Source organism: Pipistrellus hanaki (assembly GCF_964339955.1).
Source record: "Pipistrellus hanaki genome assembly, chromosome: 2".
Taxonomy (NCBI): domain Eukaryota; kingdom Metazoa; phylum Chordata; class Mammalia; order Chiroptera; family Vespertilionidae; genus Pipistrellus; species Pipistrellus hanaki.
Window position 1 is genome coordinate 141,077,236 of NC_140504.1, and position 23,145 is coordinate 141,100,380.

The 23,145-nt window shown below is 43.8% G+C and overlaps 2 protein-coding genes across 5 annotated transcripts in view; one reads left to right on the forward strand and one right to left on the reverse strand.

Annotated features, from left to right (window-relative positions):
• Positions 1-9,702, forward strand: part of LPAR3 (lysophosphatidic acid receptor 3) — a 77,347-nt gene extending 67,645 nt beyond the window's left edge. For both annotated transcript variants that reach the window (XM_084872091.1, XM_084872092.1), the window contains exon 3: positions 7,844-9,702. In XM_084872091.1, the coding sequence (XP_084728217.1) occupies positions 7,844-8,172 (329 nt within the window). In that variant the 3' untranslated portion in view covers positions 8,173-9,702. The remainder of the gene's footprint in view (positions 1-7,843) is intronic.
• The window catches only part of DNASE2B (deoxyribonuclease 2 beta), a 684,289-nt gene that overhangs the window by 380,499 nt on the left and 280,645 nt on the right, over positions 1-23,145 (reverse strand). The gene's annotated exons all lie outside the window — the stretch shown is intronic.

The window sequence follows — 23,145 nt, forward strand, 5'->3', positions numbered from 1 at the left end:
TGGATCTCCCTGCCTAGGAGAGTGGGTTTTTTTGTGGGGTTTTTTTGGTGTTTTTTTTTTAATATGTTTTATTGATTTTTTACAGAGAGGAAAGGAGAGAGATAGAGAGTTGGAAACATTGATGAGAGAGAGTCATAGATCAGCTGCCTCTTGCACCCCCCCCCCCACTACTGGGGTTGTGCCCGCAACCAAGGTACATGCCCTTGACCGGAATCAAACCCCGGACCTTTGAGTTTGCAGGCTGATGCTCTATCCACTGAGCCAAACTGGTTTCAGCTAAGCCAGTGGTTCTTACACTTTAACAACACTAAAGCATTTCCCAAGGAGCTGATTAAAAATGGAGATGTGCGCGGCTGGCATGGCTCAGTGGTTGAGCATCCACCAATGAACCAGGAGATGGCGGTTTGATTCCTGGTCAGGGCATATGCCTGGGTTTCAGGCTCAGTCTCCAGTGCGGGAGACAGCCAACAAATGATTCTCTCTCATCACTGATGTTTCTATCTCTCTCTCCCCCTACTTTCCTCTCTGAACTCAATCACACACACACACACACACACACACACACACACTTACACACACACACTGAAGATACCTGGGCCATACCTTCCTTAGTTCCTCATTTGGTAGGTCTGGGTGGGGCCCAGAAATCTGAATTCTGAGCAGCACCAGGGGATTCTGCTGCAGGCGGGAACAGGCTGTGAGCTTCCCCTGCCTCCAGCCCATCCTGAGCACTCAGACAGACAACGCTTCACTCTGAAATATCAGACTTCACTATGTCCCTGATCAACAGTCTTCAAAGAACTGCTGTTCTATAGCAGCAATTTTCAAATTATGCTCCGTGGGGTTTCCGAGGGTTCCTCAGAGGTGTGTGTGAGTATGGGGTGGGGGTGAGGAGGGGTATAGAGTATGAAGATGAGACTGAATTTTGCTGCAAAGGGCTTTAGTCAAACTCCCCCTCTACCCTTTTTTTCTTTAGTCAGAGCAGCTCTGATTTTGAAGTTTCACAAGAGATTTCCTTTGGGAAGTATTCCTCTACTTTTTAAAAGAATTATTTGAAAAACCACTTATCTATAGAAGTGGATTTCCAAACTCTTTTTTTTTAACTTTTTTTTTTAATAAGAAATAATGTATATTCTGTATCATGGCTTAATACACACACACATTATTTTTTTGTATGTAACTGAAACAAGTTTCATGAAACGTGCCTTTATTATACTTGTACTCTGATGTTTTCTGTTCTATTTTGTTTTTTTAAAAATGGCTGGTTGCAATTTTGCAAAAATTGAAAATTTGCAAATTTGATTTCACAACCCAATAGTGAGTTGCACCTGAGCCTGAGAAACCTGATCTAGCCTTTTTCAGTGGGATTCCTTTACGAACCATGGCCTTAAAAATATTTTCTTAATCCTCCCCTATATGGTATATGACTCATACCAGACCCTTCTAGATGCTTGGAAGAGAGCCTAACCCATTACATACAATGGGTTCCTGAGTGCAGTCAAGCTTAATTCTCTTGACAAACTCCCGGTTTAAACAAAGGCTTATGGGGTCAGATCTATGCAACAAATCCATACTCCTGACTATTGCCCACAGTGTCCTTCCAAATCTAACTTAGGTTCATCTCTTAGACTTCATTTTACTTCCTTGGTTACCTTCCTGGATAAAAACCATCCTGAATGCATGGTTTTAATCCCAAATGCATCATGCTGTTTCTCACTTCTGCACAGCCATCACTGACTTCAGCACTCAGCTCAGCTGAGCGTCAGTTCCCCGAGGCCTTCCTGGACAGTAGTCAGAGTCCTCACATCTAGGTTCCGTGCTGGTCAGTGCCTGGGCGGGACTGACACTGTTTGCATTAGCAGGTGCTACAGCTACTGAAGTACCTGGCCCCGTGTGGGCACCTGATAAACTTGAGGTACGTTCACTGTCCCAAGCGTGGGGCTCCAGACTTAGTTCTAAAGGCACAGCCACAGGCTTAGGGAGCTTAGCCTATGAGGGATGGGACATATGTATTTTACAACTACCTTCAGCATAGCACAATGTTCAAGGGGTTGTCTGGGGGAATCAGGCCTGGGTTGAAATTATGACTCTTCTGGTTGTTGGCCCCTGGACCGAGACAAACCCTTGAGCCATTCCAACCTCCCAGTCCATCACGGGGAAGACTGGAATAATAACAAGAGTAACCATCTCATCGGGCTGGGGTTTTAAAAGACGGGCACGTGGGACACCCTGCACACACTGGCCCAGAGCTCCTGGAGAGTGTCAGAGGGAATCAGGCTGATAGCGTGCCCAGTGCCACGGGGAGGTTGTAGGTGGAAAGTGGCACAGGGGTTGAAAGGAGGTGATGGGTACCGTGGGCTGGGCAGGTGGGCGAGGCCCGGTGGAGGAGGCCGGATGTGAGCTAAGCTTGGAAAGAAAAGTAGATCTTAGATTAGGAGGTGGGAAGGCACCCTAGTAGGGTGAACCAGCCAACCAGCAAGGGCCAGAGGAGGCCTGTGTCTGCCTTGTCTGAAGACTGGTTTCACCCCTAGTGTTCATGCATTTATGTATGTGTATGATGTGCTCAAACATTTGTCCAGATGGAAGCTGAAGGTATTGATCTCGAGAGATGCTTGTATTTTTATTTTATTTTATTTTATTTTATTTTATTTTATTTTATTTTAAATAATTATCCTCCTTTCTCTTTCCCATGACTTTTTGGTGCGTTTATAGAGTCTACATTTTCCTGGTAGGATTAGTTTGAATAAACTATGTTGGGTCAGCATAGAGCAATGGTTTATAAAACTGTCTTATGCATCGTAATCACCCAGGGAACTTCTGAGTCCTACAAATTTCTATGCACCACCCAGCACCTGCGACTTTGGGGTCTGATTGGGACCAGGGAACCTGCGTGATTAAAGAGCTCCCCTCGTAGTTTTGATGGGCAGCCAGGTTTGAGAACTGCCAGCGCAGAGAATTCACCTTAATCAGTGGCTAGTCATGCAGTCTTATAATATGTTTAGGAAACAAGTCACGTATGTTTGAATTTTATGGGAAGTGGAAATATAGTTTTACAGAATTTATCAATTCCCTACATGGAAAAGAGTTCAGAAGCCGCTTCCCTTCCTCTCATTTAGGAAAAATCGCTTCCCTTTGAACTTCTCAGGATAATCCAGGCAAGGAAGCACCCTGCTCAGGGGGGCTGTCTGGCCTCTGAGCCGCCAGTTCCCTCCTACACAGCTTCGTGTACCCAAAGGCTGCCTCTCGGTGCTGCTCCATCGCTTGCAGGTGGCCTTCCGGACCAGGACAAGTCTTCACTGCCATTTCCTCTGCGATGGTTTTGGAGACAGTTACAGTAACAACACATCCCGTCTTTCCTTAGCCTTTCCTCTCCAAGAGAAACATACCTGATTTCCACTCCTATTTGTTAATGCCCGATTTTTTTTAAAAAACATGTGGCCTGAGCCTGGCATGCTCTCTTGGAAAACTGTTCGTTCCCAGTTGTCATGGTCTGAGCATTGCGTCTACTTAAGAAAACAAAATATATTAGCTTTTTCTTCCCAAATTTATTGGAAATTAAGGGGGTACTCACTGAAATATACTTCCCAGGACTCATCATCTGCTGCTCTTTTAAGAAATAGCCCTGGCCCGGTGACTCAGTTGGTTAGAGCATCATCCTGACACACCGAGGTTGTGAGTTCATTCTCTAGTCGGGGCACATACAACCATGAATGCATAAATAAGTGGAGCAACAAATCTCAATCTCTCTCTCTCTCTCTCTCTCTCTCTCTCTCTCTCTCTCTCTCTCTCCCTCCCTCCCTCCCTCCCTCCCTCCCTCCCTCCCTCAAAATCAATAAATAAAAAGGAAAGAAAGAAATGGCCCATTGGTATATTTCTGACATCTCACACATTCTCCAAGAATCCTCCAAGATTATACTTTCCAAGGCCAAACCATTCCTGACATGTTCTCTTTTGAAGTTCTTTGGGCAGCCTCCTATCTAGCTGCTGACTACAGTAAAAGCCCAGAAGAACGAGCTGTTAGATAAACCGTGCACCTGCTCTGAGATGTGCCGGGTGGAGGAGTCATGGCGCCAAGTGGTGCTTCCAGGGTCACCTCCCCAGTGTAACCATCAGCTCAGGCAGCACCGCTGAAGCGCCCTCTCTCTAGCTTAGCAGTTAGCGTGTTGGGGCTGTTCTGTCAAAGACTTGCCTCTTGTTACTCTTGGAAACAGCATAAAGGAAAGGTCAGATTTGTGTTTCTCTTCTTACTCCCAAGATCAGTTTATATTTTTGTTGGGATTCTTCTTTCCTTTCTTCCTCCTCTTTCCTTCCTTTTCCCCTCCCTTCCCTTTCCCCTCTCCCTTCTCCTTCCCCCTCCCATCTCCCTCCTTCCTTCCTTCTCTGACCAGAAAGTCTTTCTGTTAGCAAACCAGAGAATGACTTAATTGTGAAATATGCAGCCTCATAGTCAGATATGTCACACTGTGAAGGGGACTTTAAAGGCCAGTAGTAGCATCCCCTCCCCCCTCTTCCATCACTCACTTCAGCAATAAGATCCTTTAGGCCCCTGCCGAGCAGGAGCAGCCGAGCATGTGGACAGGAGCACAGGCTCTGGTGCCAGGTGCGTGGGTTCAAATCCTGGCTCTTCCTCTTATCAGCTGTGTGGCTTTGAACATACTACTTCACTTCTCTGTGCTTCTGTTTCCTTGGGTTTAAAATGAGGATAGCTTTAGTATCTATTTCTAAGGGTCGCGTGAAGGTTTAATGGTTAATTTATATAAAATGCTTGTATCAGTGCCTGGCATAAAATCATTGCTCAATGAAAAGTTTGTCTGGTGTTGACTGAATGAATTATGTAATTCGACACAAAGGGAAAATTTGTTTGAATCACCACATATAACAAACAGAGCATAGATTTGGAAATTTATTGAGAGCCTTTCAGTTCTCTGACTAATCCCAACTACTAGAGTTTCATGCCAAAGGGGGAAAAAAGCTTTTATGATTTTTTAAAATCCCACTTAATAAAACAGTTTTTAAGAAAGCATATTGTCAGTTTAATCTTTTTTTAAAAATGTGTATATGTATGTGAAATATATCAAAAAAATTATAGAAGATATAGCTACAGTTTAAATAAAAAAAATTTTTAAATACCTGTGTACTTGCCACCCAATTTCATAGAACATTACCAATATCTCTAGAACCTGCTATGGGCCCCATCCCAGTGGCCTCTGTCTCCTGCAGAAGTAACCAGATGGTAAATTTTGTGTCAATTATCTTGCTTTTTAACACATATGGATGCACTGTTAGACATCATATTGTTAGTTGATTGGAGCCTTAAATATTACCCAAACTAGCATATTTAAAACTTTTTACTTAGTCCAACAGTAAGAAATAATGTTTTACTTAATACCCAATACACATATAAATACAGTTTGTAAAACTGAAACAGAAGTTTCATGAAAGAGTACTTCATATAGTCTACTAGCATGTATTACAATATGAGCCCTTCCATTACACTCCTTCCTTTCATTAAAAAGCAAACAAAAACTTGTCCAAACCCTTAAAATTAATTGCACACCCACTAAGGGTGTACAATCCTTAAACAATGTAAAAACCCGCAACTAGCCTGAAGTCCCAATTTTATAGCGTAGGAAGCCAAAGCCCCGGCTTACGACGTGTGTCTCCTCAAGTTGTACAGTAAGTGAAGAGTTGGGATCCAAATCTCTGAACTCCTATTTTCTCTGAGTCTACTTCTTCGTTCATATATGTCAGCTAGTCCAAAAGTCATACAGGATGGAGAAAATAGAAGCTGTTGGTGAGTTTTAATTATGACATGGGAAATTAAGTCTTCTGATGCCTCCTACACATCTACATTAGGCATTGCAGGGTAACCACTGCTTGCTGAACCCAACTCATTGGTGGGACCACTTTCCATTACCTCTGACCTTCACATCCACCCTGCACAATGGATATTATCCTTTCTAGAGGCCCGGTGCATGAAAATTTATGCACTGGAGGTGGGGTTCCTCAGCCTGGCCTTTCCCCTCTCACAGTCTGAGAGCCCTCAGGGATGGGAGGCAACCCAGCAATCAGGGGAAAGTGATGCCCCATCACACCTCTGCTGCTGCCACTGCCTGCAGCACAAGCCTCGGCCAGCCCTGGTTACCTAAGCCTCAGGCAGCCATGGGTGGTTGGGCAGCCGCCATCCAATGTGGGCCCAGCCTTGCCAGCTACCTGCTGCCCGGGCAGGGCTGAGGGGACTGGGCGTCACCATCTAGTGACTGTGGGTGCTGTCATCTTTGAGGGCGGGGCAGTCAATTAGCATATTTCCTCCTTATTGGCTGTGGGCACTGCCATCTTTGAGGGTGGGGAGCAATTAGCATGTTCCCTCCTTAGTGGCTGTGGGTGTCGCTATCTTTGCAATGGTGTGATAGCATATTCCCTCTTCATTAGATAGGATTTTATCAGCCAGGGAATGATGGCTCCGATAAATGATGTGCCTCCGGCATGTAGCTCATACAATGAGGACCTGGGCATAGCTGTCTGACCCCAAAGCTCATGGAGTTTCATGGCCTCACACTGCCTCTTTAGAATTCTTGACTTGCTTATTACTATTCCTCTCCGAAAGACAAAGCAACAATAGGAATGTTGTCCAGGATGCATTTTAACCAATAAGAGAAACTAGTTGGTGATGTGTTTGTAGACTTGCTTGCTTATTCTCTCCCCTGTTAATCCGTTAGCTCCCGGAGCTCATGGGCACATTGTAGACTCACAGTGAATATTTATGGAATACATAAGCAAGGGTATTTAGGCAGGCCACATAGTAGCTGGGAGCACACCCTATGGTGAAAGACTGACTGGGTTCAAAATTAGATGTCCCTTACAAGCTATTTGATGATGAGCAAGCTACTTCTCCAGTGCCACAGTTTCCTGGGGACGCTAATGGTCTAATGGTGCCTACGCCATAGTATGGCTCTATGAGTTACTAAAGGAAAGCACTTATATCTGCGCCTGGCTCATAGGAAGTACTGTATGAGCACTGTGGTCTGAGGTTATGATGACAAAGCACGGGACTATTGGACCTCTGTCTCGGGTTTTAGGAAAAACATGTCAGAATGTTTAGAGGTAAACTGAGTATAATCAGATGGCGAGAGACTCAGAGAGACTGCCTTTCATGTGCCATTGGTGCTAAAACTGTGCTAAATAAATAAATGTGCTAAAAAGCACAACTCTGTTTCATCATGAAAGAAATTTATTTCTGACTCAAAAGAAAAAAAACATCTTAGTCTAAACCAGATTTTAAGCAGATGGCCTGTGAATATGTTAGTGCTTACGAAGCACCGACATGGATTCTTAAATAATAAAACTTTTAGGAGACTGCCATAGATGCACTGAGTCTTATTGTTCAGGGAAACGTTTAGAAATTCTGGTTTAGAGAACAGCAGAGTATTTGGATGAGTGAGGCCTTCCTGCAGATGCCCCTCGATCTGGGCCTCCGTTTTCTCGTTTTCTCATTGGCACAATGTGCTTCAATGACTGCAGCGTCCTCCGCGTGAGGGCTGAGAACGAACAGATAAGGCGTGTGTAGCGCTGAGTAAGCAGGGGGCAGGTGTAAGCCCCGATGGCCAGACCTGAATAAGCAGGTAAGAAGGTGCAATAGAACGTGGAATAGTCAGAGGGTTCTCAGCTGTTTGCCTCTCACAAGCCCAGCCTCACGTGCTCAGGTGAGAGGTGGGCATTTGCATGGCAGTTGTCAAAACAGGCTCCTAAGGTCCCTTGACCGCTGACCGGAGGCCGAGCCAGAAGACCCCACCGAGGCAGCCTGAGGTCTGAGCGCCTGTTGCTTGCTTCTCTCTCCCTCCAGGGGCCTTCGTGGTGTGCTGGACCCCGGGCCTGGTGGTGCTGCTGCTGGATGGCCTGAACTGCAAGGAGTGCGGCCTGCAGCACGTGAAGCGGTGGTTCCTGCTGCTGGCCTTGCTCAACTCCCTCATGAACCCCGTCATCTACTCCTACAAGGACGAGGACATGTACAACACCATGAAGAAGATGATCTGCTGCTTCTCTCAGGAGAGGAACCCGGAGAGGCGGCCCTCCCGCATCACCTCCACGGTCCTCAGCAGGAGCGACACGGGCAGCCAGTACATGGAAGATGGTATCAGCCAGAGCACCGTCTGCAACAAGAGCAGCTCCTAATCCCGGTGCCCTCCGCCCTCCCAGCCTGCACTGGGCGGAGAGCTGCTGAGCATGGTTGCCTGTCTCTAACAAAGCCCGTGTACAGTGTTATTTGAGGTCTCAACTAATCATTGCTAGATTTAAAAAAAAAAAAAAAAGGAATTGTTTTACGTAGTTTAAAAGCCTGGGCAGTAAAGGGAGGACACCATGCTTTGAGAGAAAATGCACAGAAAGAGGGGGAATCACACAGTGGATTCCTGCTTGCCGTCCTGTGAGCCGCCCCGAGCCCTGCTGGCCTGGACTCGCATTCTGGGCTCTGCCACCACCTGGTAGCCATTCTCCTGTGTGTAAAAGATGTTAGGAAAGGGCTTGGGCCACAATAAATAATACCGTTACTTGAGCCAGTTTGTGTAGCTGCTTGCAAAGCCTAGGTAGTTCTTTGTGCATGCATTCGCCATTTCTAAAAATGCTTCAGCAGTGACATTCTTTTTGTTCAAAGAAACCATGGCCAGTAGCTAGGTATTCAGTAGGAATCTTAGAATAACACAATGGTAAGGGCTTCAGATGAAACTTGATTTTTAACTTAAAGAACATCTGAGGAAGGGGATTGACTGTAAAGTTAATAACAAAAAAGATCAACATTAAAAACTTCTCTTGAAGAAAAAAAAAAGAAAGAAAGAAAGAAAGAAAGAAAGAAAGAAAGAAAGAAAGAAAGAAAGAAAGAAAGATAGAAGTCCTGTTGTGGTCCTTTAATTATGCATGAGTGTGTAATTGCATCTGTATATTCATACATTTCAAATTTGTATTTAAAGACATCAAGAACAGTGATGATGATATTAAGTTCACTGGCCACCTAGACTTCCCAGTCTAGAAGAAATGACCTGTTGGGTTTGTTCTCAAAGAAAAGAGAAGGAGGTGAGTCATTTGAAACAGGCTGAAGGTATATTAGCAAGCTGGCTGAAGTCCTTCCATGTGGGATCAGATAGGAGATTGACTCAAGTCCTCATTTTCAGCTACCTCCATACCGTTGGTGGCTTGTCAGAGTTAGCAGGTGGAATATTTTCACATCTCATATTTTGCCCACGGTGATGGACATGCATCTGGTTCTTGTCTTACTTGTGACTGAATTTTGATGTGGGTCCTATGTAAAATGTTTCTTCTTCAAAGACCTCACTTACGTAGGCAACATGAAAGGCAAGTCAGTAAGAAAAAAGAAACTGTTTCATACACATAAGCTACTGACCAGAGTTTTCTGTGTGAAGCATTTAGAGTATATTCTGATTTTAAAGTAACAGTAACTTCAAGGCAGATATATAGTATTTATGTAGTTTGCAAAAGAAGTTTACATTTTTTTTTTGCTATTGTGATGTAACATTTGTGTGCAAGAACTACTTGTAATAAAAGTATTTGAATAAAAGGATTTGTCATGCTTTTAGATATAATGGCCTAAAATAGAGAGTGTTATGATTTGAAGGTATAGATTTCACAAACTCTGTGTAGTATGTGGGTCTATCTGAAGCTTATATCAAAGCTATCTATGAAATAAAATTTAAGAAAGAATCTCTTCTCCCTTTTTGAGGTGCATTATTGCTTTGTGTATTTTCTTTTTTTATGTTTTTATAGATTTTCATGAGAGAGGAAGGGAGGGAGGGAAAGAAACATGGATGTGAGAAAGAAACATTGGTTGGTTGCCTCCTGCATGTTCCCCAACTGGGAATCCAACCCATAACCTGGGTATGTGCCCTGACCGGGAATCGAACAATTGACCCCTCAATGCACAGGACGACACCTAACCAACTGAGCCACACCAGGCAGGGTTCCTTTGTATATTTTCTAAGGAAAATATTGTTTGTGGTAACTGTAGCACACATTTTATTGCAGAGGACAAATCACATTTGCCATGAAGTACATCCACTTTTTGCTTTTGTGTATGTATTTTGAGTCTACAGCTGGCCAAAGGGCGGGGCATTGAAATTGAATTTCAGTCCCCATATAGCTACTAAGTGATCTTTAAAGGTTTTATTTTAAGGAAAACGCCATTTTTAGTGCCCTGCAACAGAGTGTCATATTCAGAATGGTGTCTGGAGGGGATCCAAGTGTGAAAACTCGTGGTGAAATATGTAGTTTCTGTTTCTATGCACACACATGTCTCAGAAGGTGCAAGAATCGAGAAGTCAGGTATGTTTGGAAATGACAAATGGCAGTGGTCACAGGGCTCACCAGGAACACAGCAAACCCCTCTCGTGGGAAAGAAAATAGAAAAAGAAGGTTTCTACTCAAATTCTAGGACCCCAAGCTTATCTGCAAGTCATTGATCAGATGGTTTTAAAAATTTGACTTAAACCTTTCAGACCAGTTCTTTTTAAAAAATATTTTTATTGACTTAAGAGAGGAAAAGAGAGGGAGAGATAAAAACATCAATGATGAGAGAGAATCATTGATCAGCTGCCTCCTGCATGCCCCACATGGGGAATGAAACCTGCAGCCCGGGCTTATACCCTGACTGGGAATCGAACCATGACCTCCTGGTTCATAGGTCGAGGCTCAACCACTGAGCCTCACCAACTGGGCTCAGGTCAGTCTTGACTCAAAGCCTGGGCTATTCCCTAGCCAAGCAAAGCTTTAATTTTCTTCCGTTTTTTAGCACTGTGCGAGGTGTTCTGTTAAGTCCATATTAGAGGAGGGTTAAGTCCATTGTGAAGGCTGCCTGCTAGGAAAGACGGGGTTTGGGGGGGTCTTTGAGTGGTAAACTGGTGAAATTTATTGGGGGAATTGTTTTAAAAGTGGGTGGTAGACTTGAAGCCCTAATACAACCTTTAGAAGCTCTAAGCACTGGAACGATCATGGCGCCTCTCTGCCCCCATTTGTGTAGTAATTCCAAATAAGAACAACACTAAATGTACGCCTCCATCAAAGCTCCAGTCTCCCTCACAGTCAGCACTTGGGTACGTTTGATAAACACTAAAAGTCAAAATTTAGAAATGTCAATGCCCCTGCTTCGCAGGTACTGAGCATGTGCACAGCCCATTGGTGGATGGCCCAGGACCAAGGACTGGGGGAAGTCAGAAGCACCTGCTTCAGACTGGGAAGGGCGGGGGAGGGGGAGGGGAGCAGCTCTGTTTGTCTGCTAATGGCAATCCACATAGACTACACACAGGGCATGCCCTGCTCCATGACTGTAGGCTAATTTCCTCATGAGGTTGAAAGTATTATGAGCTTACTAGCTCATTAATCCTCTAATTATTCAGGGAGGGGGCAATAGAAATGCTTGGCCCTCTGTTTTAATTGAGTGAACAAGCATAATGAAAGTAATTATGCTTGTTCACTCAAACGGGTGAAGGTGACTTAGCAACAAACTCAAGCCCTGTTGGTGCCTGCAGTAAAAGTAACCAAAGCAGCATTCTACACACTGATGCCTCTCACCATCTACTAGAAAGGATGAAGAAGAAAAAAATATATATCCAGAAACAGATCTGACTCTGGGATGCTTAGCAGAGAATTCTGTCCCCATGTGGACCACTAAATGTGACACTAAATTGAAAACGTCAGGGCTCCTTCCAGTTTTTACACATTGTCTTTCAGGCTTAGAATTGGAGTTAGAGTCACTTCAAGACATGAAGAATTTTTAAAGGGAAGCTGCATTTTGTGTGAGAGGTGCTCTCCTGAGCGCACCGTATAATTTGAAATACATATCATTTAGGACCGGTTATCACAGAGGAATAATGTTAGCATAGAGATCCTGTCACTCTATGTGTGTGTGTAGAGGAAAGGGGGTTTGCAGGGGGTGTTAAGTCGACATTTAATTTTCATAGCATCCTCTCCAGAGCTGGGTAGAGTGTGCTATTTCCCAAATCAGCAGATGGCAAATGACGAAAGACAGTGGTTAGGGGTTTAGAGAGCTTTTTCTATGTGTAACTTCTGAGCTAAGGGCTCGTAGTACACACAATAGCACAATGGTCACTGAAGCTGCAGGTGAAGGCTCCATCCAGTACACACCGGTGAGCATGTGCTTCACATCATGCTGTACAATGTGGCACCTCTGTGTGCCAGTCCATGAACATGGTTTGCAACCCACTGGGCCAGCCAGTTTTGGAATGTGCAGTTTTTGGAAGTTTTTCAGAGAGGTTTATGCAGCAAAACTTTGTAAAATTTTTCTATATCAGCAACTTCAAGTTTGCATAATTTAAGTTTCCATAAACTGCATCTGTACTGTATTTGTTATTAAAATCACACATTCTATGCACATTCTTTGTTGACCATAAGGTTGCATTGAAAATAAAGTGTGAGTATGGGGGGGGGGGGGCGGGGGGCTGCCTATCACAAGTCCAGGTCATATCTCTGTGCATATTAGAAAACGGTATCTCTCCCTTCAGACACTCTACTTGCATCTAGTGGAGATCGTCTAATACACTAATTGTGTTAGAACTTCACTGCTTCATTTCAGAAAATGCTGGTAATACATATGCATGTCCGCGGTTTGATTGGCACACATAGACTTGTTCAGTTCACTACTCACACAAGTTAGCATGACAACCATCTTAAAGAAAGTACAAGATTAAGCCCTGGACAGGTAGCTCAATTGGTTGGACTTGGAACACCATCCAATGTGCCAAGGTTCCAGGTTCAATCCCCAGGACACTTATAAGAACCAACCAATGAATACACAGATAACTGGAACAATAAAGCAATGTCTCTCAGCTACACAATGGAATACTGTGCTGCAGTAAAAAAGAAGGACCTCTTACCATTCACTACAGCATGGATGGACATGGAGAGCATTCTGCTAATCGAAATAAGTCAGTCTCCGAAAGATAAATATCACATAACCTCACTCATTTGTGGAACATAATGAGCAACATAAGTTGATGAACAAAAATAGATCCAGAGGTAGATCGAACAGACGGTCAAACCCCAGATAGAAAGCAGGGGAGGCAGGGAGATAAGAGATCAACAAAGGATTTGTACGCATGCATATTAGCATAACCAATGGACACTAGGAGGATGAGGGCATGTGCTGGCAGAGTAGAGATGGCAGGGAAGAGGTCAATGGGGGAGAAAGGGAGACATAAGTAATATTTTAATCAATAAAGAATAAAAAATAAAAGAAAAAGTAGAAGAGCCCTAGCTAGTTTGGCTCAGTGGATAGAGCATCGGCCTGCAGACTGAAAAATCCTGGGTTCGATTCCAGTCAAGGGCACGTGGCTGGATTGCATCCTTGATCCCCAGTAAGGGGCATGCAGGAGGTAGCCAATTAATGATTCTCTCAGCTCTTTCCCTCCCTGGCTGTGCGATGCTGGCAAGGCCCTTTGAGCCTTAGCTTTGCGGCTATAGAATGGGGGCAGAACTCTGCCTCTCTCGTAGGGTTGCTATGGAGAGTAAATGATGTACGCTGAGCCCTTAAAACAGTGCCAGGCACTGTGTATGTGCAGTTTTTGTTATTGACAGGATGCAATTTAAAATTATGGGCATGGATAATCTAATAATATTGAAAAACCTATATGATGTACAAAGCAACTTGCTGATGGATTGGATATGGTAGCAAGGGAGGTGTCTTACAGTCATTCCCAGGGTTTTGGTCCAAACTACCACAAAAGTGAAATTTCTTTCTACGGAGATAGAGAAGGTGGAAAGCCGACAGATCTGAGGTGGGGGATGGGAGCCTGGCGTTCTGGGTGGGGAAGGGGGTTAGCTTAAACAACAGAAATTTATTTCCCAGAGTTCTGGAGGCTGGAAGTCTGAGATCACAATGCAAGGTTGGTTTTCTGCTGAGGGCTCTCTTCTCGGCTTGCAGATGGCCGACTTCTTACTAAGTCTTCACACAGCAGATTGGGAGGGGCGGGGGAGAGAGAGAGAGAGAGAGAGAGAGAGAGAGAGAGAGAGAGAGAGAGAGAGAGAAGGGGAAGGGAAAGTTTCAGTGTGCCATTGGCTGTTGCAGAGACAGGGCCAGGTGGAGAGGTCCAGAGGCAGCTGGATAAACAAATCCACAGCTCAGGGGAGAGGGGCAGGCAGAGGCATTTCACTTGGAGTCAGCAGTATGGGAACGGTATTTAAAGCCACGGGGCTAGCCTAAGTCACGTGGGCAGTCAGGGTAGAGATAATAATATGTCTGAGAACTGACCCCGAGCATTTGTAACGTTTGAGGTAGAGAAATGAGGAGTCAGTTGAGGAGACAGAAGGAGCAGCCTGTGGTGTAAGGAGAGAACCAAGGGTCGGAGGATCAGCTGTGTCAAATGCCGAAACCTGAGGCTTGAGAAGTGACAGCTGACTTGGCGGGGAGGTTTTCGGTGAGGTGGACAAAGCTGTCTCAGTGCGGTGATGGGGATGAAAGTCTGATTGGAGGGGGTTCAACTGAGACTAAAAGGAGAGACCTGGAGACCGTGAAGACTAGCTATTTTTAAATTGTTTTATTTTCCTAAAAAGGGACCAGAGAAATGGGGTAGTAGATGGAGGGGCATGTGAGGCCAAGGGGGGTGGATTTATTTCTTTTAAAAATTGGTATTTTCATTGATTTTCAGAGAGAGGAAGGGAGGTGGATAGAGAGATAAACATCAATGATGAGAGAATCATTGATCAGCTGCCTCCTGCACGCCCTACACCAGGGATCAAGCCTCCAACCAGGACCAGAGCATGTGTCTGACTGGGAACAGGTGACCTCTTGGTCGATGCTCAACCGTGGAGCCACACCATCTGGGCAGGACTTATTTCAAGATCAGAATCATTACAGCATATTAGCAGCAGGAATGATCCAGTAGAGAGGGAGTACGTACTGACTCAGGAGTTATGGGGATCAGTCCTGGAAGGGGTGGGGCTTCGACAGCAGAGACCTTCACATCCACAGCAAGAGGAGCAAAAGCAGGGCATGCACGCAGGGCGCTGGGAGATGTGCTGATGGGGAGTGTTTACTGTTTTCTCCTGTCTCATTCCTGAGTGAGTGCTTCAGATTCTTACCAGCTGATAAGGTGAGAGGAGCTGGAGGTTTGAGGAAAGAGGAGGAGGTGAGGAATCAGGGGGCCTGGGAGAGCTGAAGAACCAGGGGGCTGAGTGGGCTGCCAGACCAAAGCCCATCCTGGAGGCCCGTGAGCACTGACTTGGGAAAATTCGGAAAATTCATGTTTTTCTGCAGCCTGTCTCGCTGCCTGGCTGCAGTCGAGGTGCAGACAGAGAGTGGAATTGTTTGTCAAACAGTGTCTGGCTCCTTCCCAACCAATTAAATCAGAAATCTCTAGGACCCATCCCCCAGTGGGCATATCCGAAGTGCTCGCCCATGCAGCCGGGGTTCAGAACCACGGATTAAATAAAGCTAAAGGTGAAGGGAGGGCTGGCAGAAGAGCCGGAGATTCAGCACACCTGCTGTGAACAATTCAGTGTGTATTAAATTACCTAAACGCGGGCTGTCGCTTTAACCCGGCAAAGGAACCCAAGAGGAGAAACGAGCATTGATTGAGTGCCTGCTCTGGGTTAGAAATTGTGCTGTGAACGTTATATACTTAGCCCCGGATAAAATAAGAATTATAACCTCTACTTTAGAGTAAATAAGCTGAGACCCAGACAGGCGATGTGAGTTGCCTTCAGCTCCACCACTAACCAGTAACAGAGCCAGGATTTAGATCCAGAGCCAACTTATTCTTAAGATTTTGTGAAAGACGTGGGATTTGAGCTGTGTGTTAAAGGTGCAGTGGGGTTTTGATTTTGGAGATTCAAGAGGGCAAGGGATGCTTTGAGAAGAAGGCCCCGTGGGGGAGGGGGGGTGAGAAAGAACATGATGAATGCCAGGAATATTGAGGGGGAAGGATGGGATGAAGTCATTGAAGGAACAAATGATTCAACCCACCAACCAACACATAAGGAATTGGGACGGTGTCTGCCTTCCATAGCCAGAGAGCGGGGCTGCCTGCCAACATACGTGGGGCCTGAGGAAGCTGCACTGCTAAGCAAACTCCCCCTGTATTGTTTGTACAATTCCTTGTTTTTCAGAAATGATAGCTCTTGGGATTCATTGCAATAAAAGATGGCCTCTGAGCATAATCTCATTACCATCAGTCTCCGCGGCCGGGGAGCTTTCTGTGTCCACAGAATCTTAGCATCTATATTTCTCTAGCTTTAATCTCAGGGTCAATATTCCAACACAGCACTGCTCATAATAAATAGCCAGTAGCAAATGATAAAGTAGGCTACTGTGTTTTATTTTATTTGGCTTTTAAGCCAATCAATTTTATAGCTGCCTGTCTGAGTGCTGAAAAGAAAAACAAAAAACACAAACACTCTGGAGACAGGAAGGAATGATATGAAAACATGACAAAATGAATCTCTATCTCCCCGCTGCCCCCATGGAAAAAGGCCCCAAGTAGACTGTTGATTATGCACCTAATAAGGTGGCTGCTCCTGAAATGGCCCTTTTGATTGGTTTGCAAGTAACTCTATGCCTCTTTGGCTGCTCAGATCCACCTGTGGCATGAACACAGTGATAACATCAGTTTGATTGCCTCCTCACAGAGATATTTTTGCTTTGATTTTACTTTAAGAATAGGGAAAACCATAATTCCTAAAATAATAGCAAAATGAGAGAGAGATGTACAAAAAAATAAACTAGCACCTGTCCTCAACAGCAGTGCTGACTAGAGAGCTGGATCTTCCATCTCAGCCTCGTTATTCCTTTGGGAAATAGATGTGGTCACCTGCCTGTCCTGTAATAGAAATCCTACATTTTCGAGTTTTTATTTATTGGGGGGAAAAAAGTATAAATCATCCAGTCAAAAAGTACACATTAAATTCAACATAAAAGATAGCTTTCAGGTATGATTGTTGTACATGTCTGAGTTTCCATTTCTGACCAAGAAAGTCTTTTTAGTTCAAGTAATTCATCAATGCAGCCAGCCCTTCTCATTCATTCACTGAGCAAACTTCTATAGAGTGTCTACCCTGAGCTAGTGTGCTGGGCACTGAAAATAGACCAAGGAAAATAAGACAGACCTTACACTAGTCACTAGGGCTCTTCCAGAAGATATTCATGGAGCAAGAAAGAGGCTAACATTCAGGGGTTGCCCACACTGTCCACATGCACAACCAGGTTTATGGCTGCCCAGAAGTGCCACTTGGGTCGCCTTTGTACAATCTGCAGGGTCTGGTGTAAAATGTACTACTGCTATGGGACCAACTGGAATTTCCCTAAGAACAAATGGCCACAGGGATATTTGCATCTGAAGTGCATATTTTACAGAGATTATGTGAATTCGTTATAGGCATACATTTTTAAAAATATTATTGCTATTATAGGTGCATTTCTTGATTTTTATTTCCTTTAGTATTTTTTAATTATTGAAATCCACTTGATTCCCCTGCGGAAGTCTATGCAGAAAGGCAAAGGATGTTCTGCTAGAGAGGAAGAGTTCCGGGGACTGGGAGGGCGAGGGCAGGTGCCACCTGGACTGCTAAGGGGCTTTCTGTCTTCACACAGAGGGCAATCCAAAGTTAAATACAGACTCCAGCACCATAAAGGATATGGCTCCATGGCTTCCAGACACCACATTCTTCTGCCTGGCTGCAGCTGCTGGAGGGTTCCGCCACTTGCCCAGTTCTCTCTTCCATCTAGCTTCACTCTCTTGGTCATCTCATCAAGTCACATGGCTCTGAATCCATCTATCTGCTGACAACTCCAAAATATCTGGCTATGGCTAAAGCCGGTTTGGCTCAGTGGTAGAGCGTCGGTCTGCGGACTGAAAGGTCCCAGGTTCGATTCCGGGCAAGGGCATGTACGTTGGTTGTGGGCACATCTCAGGTAAGGGGTGTGCAAGAGGCAGCTGGTCGATGTTTCTCATCGACGTTTCTAGCTCTCTATCTCTCTCCCTTCCTCTCTGTAAAAAATCAATAAAATATATATATTTTTTAAATATCTGGCTATGGCCAAGACTTCTCTCTAGCTCTCAAACTCTAAGCTTATATAAAAAAAATTCTAATCTAGATGCTTTGACTCAGTGTGTAGAGCGTTGGCCTGCAGACTAAAGTGTCCCGGGTTCTTCCCTAGTCGGTTTAGCTCAGTAGATAGAGCATCAGCCTGTGAACTGAAAGGTCCCAGGTTCAATTCTGGTCAAGGGCACATGCCCGGGTTGTGGGTTCAATCCCCAATGGGGGATTTGCAGGAGGCAGCCGATCCATGATTCTCTTCATCATGGATGTTTCTATCTCTTTCTCCCTCTTCCTTTCTCTCTGAAATCAATAATATATATATTGATTTATATATCATATCAATATATGATATTGAGATATATTTAAAAAGGATCCCGGGTTCAATTCTGGTCAAGGGCATATGCCTGGGTTATGGGCTCGAGCCCCAGGGGGAGGGGCATGCAGGAGGCAGCTAATCAATAATTCTTTCTCATCATTGATGTTTCTATCCCTCGCTCCCTCTTCCTTCCTCTCTTTAATTACTACAAATACATATTTTTAAAAAGAAAATTCCCCTTGAATGTCTAATATTTATTCCTTCCCACCTCAAACCTGCTCTGCTCATAGTCCTGCCCATCTCAGTTGATGGTAATGCAATCCTCCAGTTTGCTTAGGTCACTGTGTTAGTGTCTCCTTCATTTGTCTTTTTCTCACTCCCCACATGCAATCAGCTGACAGATTTCGTTAGCTCCTTTCAACGTAAAAACAGAATCCAACCACCAGCTTCAGTGGTGCCTCCTGGTCTGAGCTACCTGCATCTCCTGCTCGATTCCTACACACCATCTGAGTGGTCTCCCTGCTTCCACTCTTCCCCTCCTACATCTATTCTCCACACTGTAACCAGAGTGTGCCTTTTAAAATTTAAGTCAAATCATGTCATTAACCTTGCAATGCCCTTCCATCTTATTAAAGTGATGCCAATGACCTCTGTGTCCCCACCGTCGCCTCTCTGCCTCTTTCCCTCTGTCTCCCTCACTAAATCCACTCCAGCCACATCGTCCTCTTGCTTGTCCTTGCTCATGTCAGGGATGCTCCCACCTCAAGGCCTTTGCACTGTTGGTTCCTTTGCCTGAATGACCGGCTCCTCGTATATCTACATATAGCTCACTCCCTCGCCTCCTTGAAGTCTTTACTCAAATGTCTCCTTCTCTAAGAGAGAAGGAAATCTTACCTTTGGAGACAACATAGATGGACCTAGAGGGTATTATGCTAAATGAAATAAGCCAATCAGAGAAAGACAAATACCATATGATTTCACTTATGTGTGGAATATAATGAACAAAATAAACAAACAAAATAGAAAAAGACTCATAGATACAGAAAACAGACTGACAGCTGTCATGGTTGGGGAGGTTGGGGAGCTGGATGAAATAGGTGAAGGGATTAAGGGGGAAACACACACACACACACACACACACACACAAAACAAACAAACAAAAAAAACCATAGACATAAGACATTCGTATGGTGATTACCAGAGGGAAGGAAGGCATGGAGGGAGGTAGAAGAAGGTAAAGGGGGAATAAATGATGACAGAGGAGACTAAACTATGGGTGGTGAACATACAATACGATATACAGTTGGAGTATTATAGAATTGTACACTTTAAAAAAAAAAAAAAGAAGAAAGAATTATACACTTGAAAACTGTTTAATTAACCAATGTAACCCCAATACAGTCAGTACAAAAAATTTTAATTTAAGAAAAAGTCTCCTTCTCCATTTGATCTGCCTTAACCATCCCATCTAAACTGCAACCTACCTCACTCTTGGCACTTTGGAGTAGGTTGAATGGTGCCCCCAAAAAAATTAAAATAAATAAAAAAGATATGTCCATCTCCAAATCCCTGGAACCTGTATTTGTTACCTTATTTGGAAAAAGAGATCTTTGCAGATGTAATAAAATTAGGACTTCAAGATTATCCTGTGTGGATTACCCAACTGGACCTAAATCCAATGACAATTGTACTCATAAGAGGCAGAAAAGGAGACACACAGAGAGGGTGATGTGTAGCTGGAGGCAGAGACTGGCGTGATGTGGCCACAAGCCAAGGAAAGCTGGCAGCTACCACAGCAGGAAGAGAGTAAGGAGTCTCCTCTCAAGCCTTCAGAGAGGCAGGACCCTGATGACACCTTGATGTAGACTTCCAGTCTCCAGAATGTGAGTGAATCAAGTTCTGTTGTTGGAAGCCAACCAGTTTGTAGTAATTTGTTACAACAGCCCTAAGAAATCAATACAATGGTTAAGAATCACTCAACCCCAGGCTTGTTTAAATTTAATTATTGTGGTGTTTAAAGAAATAAACCTGTTGTATACTAATATTTATGTGAAGGAAAAGCACATATTTGGTATTTTATGGGCCTGTAATGTTTAAGACAATTTGGCCTAATATTAAAATTAACTTATTTGTGTTTTTAAATTCTCACTTGAGGATATGTTCTTATTGTTTTTTTAGAGAGAGGAGAAAAGAAACAGAGAGATTTTGAGATTGGTTGCCTCCCATACTTGCCCCAACCATAGATCTAATTCAAAACCTAGGTATGTGCCCTGACTGGGAATTAAACCCACAACCTTTTATTTATCTGTTTGTTTGTTTGTTTGTTTGTTTGTTTGGTGTATGGGACAATGCTTGAATCAACTAAGCCACTTGGCCAGCACTAAAATTAATGTATTTGTAAACTCCAATTTATAATGTGTGAATAGTTGCTTTAGGTTTTTAAGTTATATTTTTCTTAGTTTATGTACAGTATTAAAATATTTAAAGGAAATGAAAGTTAACCCTATTCATAAGTTTTATTTTTTATTTTTAGTTTTCTGTGTTACTTGAGTACTCAGGAAATTATGTTAGTTCAATCCAAACACTAAAGAAGTAGAGGACATTGATTTATACATGCAATTTAAAATGCTTGAAATCACTAACTTAGTTAAGCTTAGAAACAGGATCACATACTAGTCAAAGGCCTTTAACATAGCTTTAAAAAGTGTACAACAGGCTCTATCTAATACACAAAAGAACGATAATATTGTATGCAAAACTTAAAGCTTCAGGAAAAATAGTTGTTTAATCTGTAACTTTAATAAATTAAATATTAATTTTTTAAAGCAACATTAACCTCTGAATGGTTTTTATTGCCTCAAAACCACCCAAGGGCGCCAAAAAGCTCACATTTAATAGAAGCAGCATAAAAGAAACTTTCAAACTCTGCCATCCTTCAATTCAGAGCCAGGGAGGCAGACAGTGCGAAGGCGACCTGTGCCACGTGTGGTGGGGACAGCAGAGGGCCATGAACTTCGCTGGCGGGTGCCGCTGGTCTCAGCCAGAACATTCTTTGTCATGGGAGGACCATCAGGTCCAAAGGCCTCTAGTGACGGAACAGACAGCAAAGCTCCTCTACTCTGCCATTCCTGCCTTTCCTCCCCAAGACAGTACCCTAAGTGTGGCATTCAGGAAGGCATTTGACTTTCTGTTTCTTTATTAGCTTAATTTGAGGCACCAACTCTTTTCCCACAGAGAAACCCACAGAAGAGTCATTTTGAAGTGGCAGCCGTTTCGGGTTTGAGTGCCTTCCTATCCATGCATTGCTGCAGGCACCATTGGCTTCTTCACGTTTGCCTGCTGGTCCCGACATTTCCATCGGCTCCCAGTTGGCCCACTGGTCAGGCCCAGGTGAGACAGCCCTGGCAGCTGCTGTCCTGACCTGGCATACACAGTCTTGGTCTTAATATTGAACGTTATCAGTCCTCAGAAGAATCACAGCAGGTGACATAAGGCCTGTAACATGTAAACCATAAAGAAACAAAAATGGTTTTATATGAAAGAAGAAAAAGCTAAAAAGAGACTTGACAATGATTTGGAAATATAGAGAGTGGGACAAAAGTAGGTTTTCAGTCGTTTGTAAGAAAAATAATATGAATTAATAAATAATAACACAAGAGTACTAGTAAAGCTTCATGTACTCACAACTGTAAACCTACTTTTGCCCCATCCTGTGTGACCAGCTTTAATGCTGTCCTTAGTTCTGTCCACTTCCATCTCATATTCACTTCAGAGCTCCCAGGGCACTCCAGGGGCTAACAGTGGGGCAGTGAGAGAAGCCCATGGCAGGAGGAGGGCGTGGCTGGCACTGTGGAATGATACCATGGGATGGCACTGAGGGATGGCACTGTGAGATGGCATCCATACCTCAGCAAGCCCTGTAGAGCAGTGGATCTGTGGCTGGATGCCATCCCAACTTGGACTGCAGGAAGCTTAGTGCCCTTTCTCTGCTCTGGGTTCAACTTTCCAGTTCCAGAAAACTAGGAAACACCCCACTTACTGCCTCCCAGGAGCACATTAAGAGAACAAGGACACTAGTTTTAACTGGATTGAATGAACAGGGTGATTTTGTTTTTATCTCCATGAAGATTATTCAGTAGAAACCAAAGCACAATAAACCAAGATTTTTATTACATCTCATTGGAAATTATTCCTTTTATTATATGTTGTTGGAAATTAATCCTTTTATTACTAGTCTATGTCATTGGAAATTGTTCCTTAAGACTCTGAGGAGGTTCGGTGTTCAGTTAGAGCTCAGTGACAAGGAAGAGCGTGAGGTGCCTCCTCTGTGACGTCGTCCCCACGGCCACTCCAGGTGAGCTGACTGCAATGTCTCCCATTTGTCTGACAAACACTTGCTTGGCACCTGCTGTCCTGGGGCTATAAAAATAAGAGTTTCCATATCTGATGGCTGCCAGAGGGGAGGGAAGTAGGGGGACTGGGTAAAAAAAGTGAAGGGATTAAGAAGTAGAGATTGGTAGTTACAAATAGTCACAGGGATGTAAAGGAGAGCATAGGGCATGTAGTCAGTAGTATTGTAATGACTGTGAATGGTGCCGGCTGGGTGCTGGAAATAGAGGAGGGAGCACTTTTGTGAAGTGTGTGTTTGTCTAACCACATGCTGTACATCTGAATCTAATGCAAAATAGCATAGAATGTAAATTGTAATTTAAAAATTAAATCAAAAACAATCCTTACAATAAATAAATAAATAAATAAATAAATAAATAAATAAA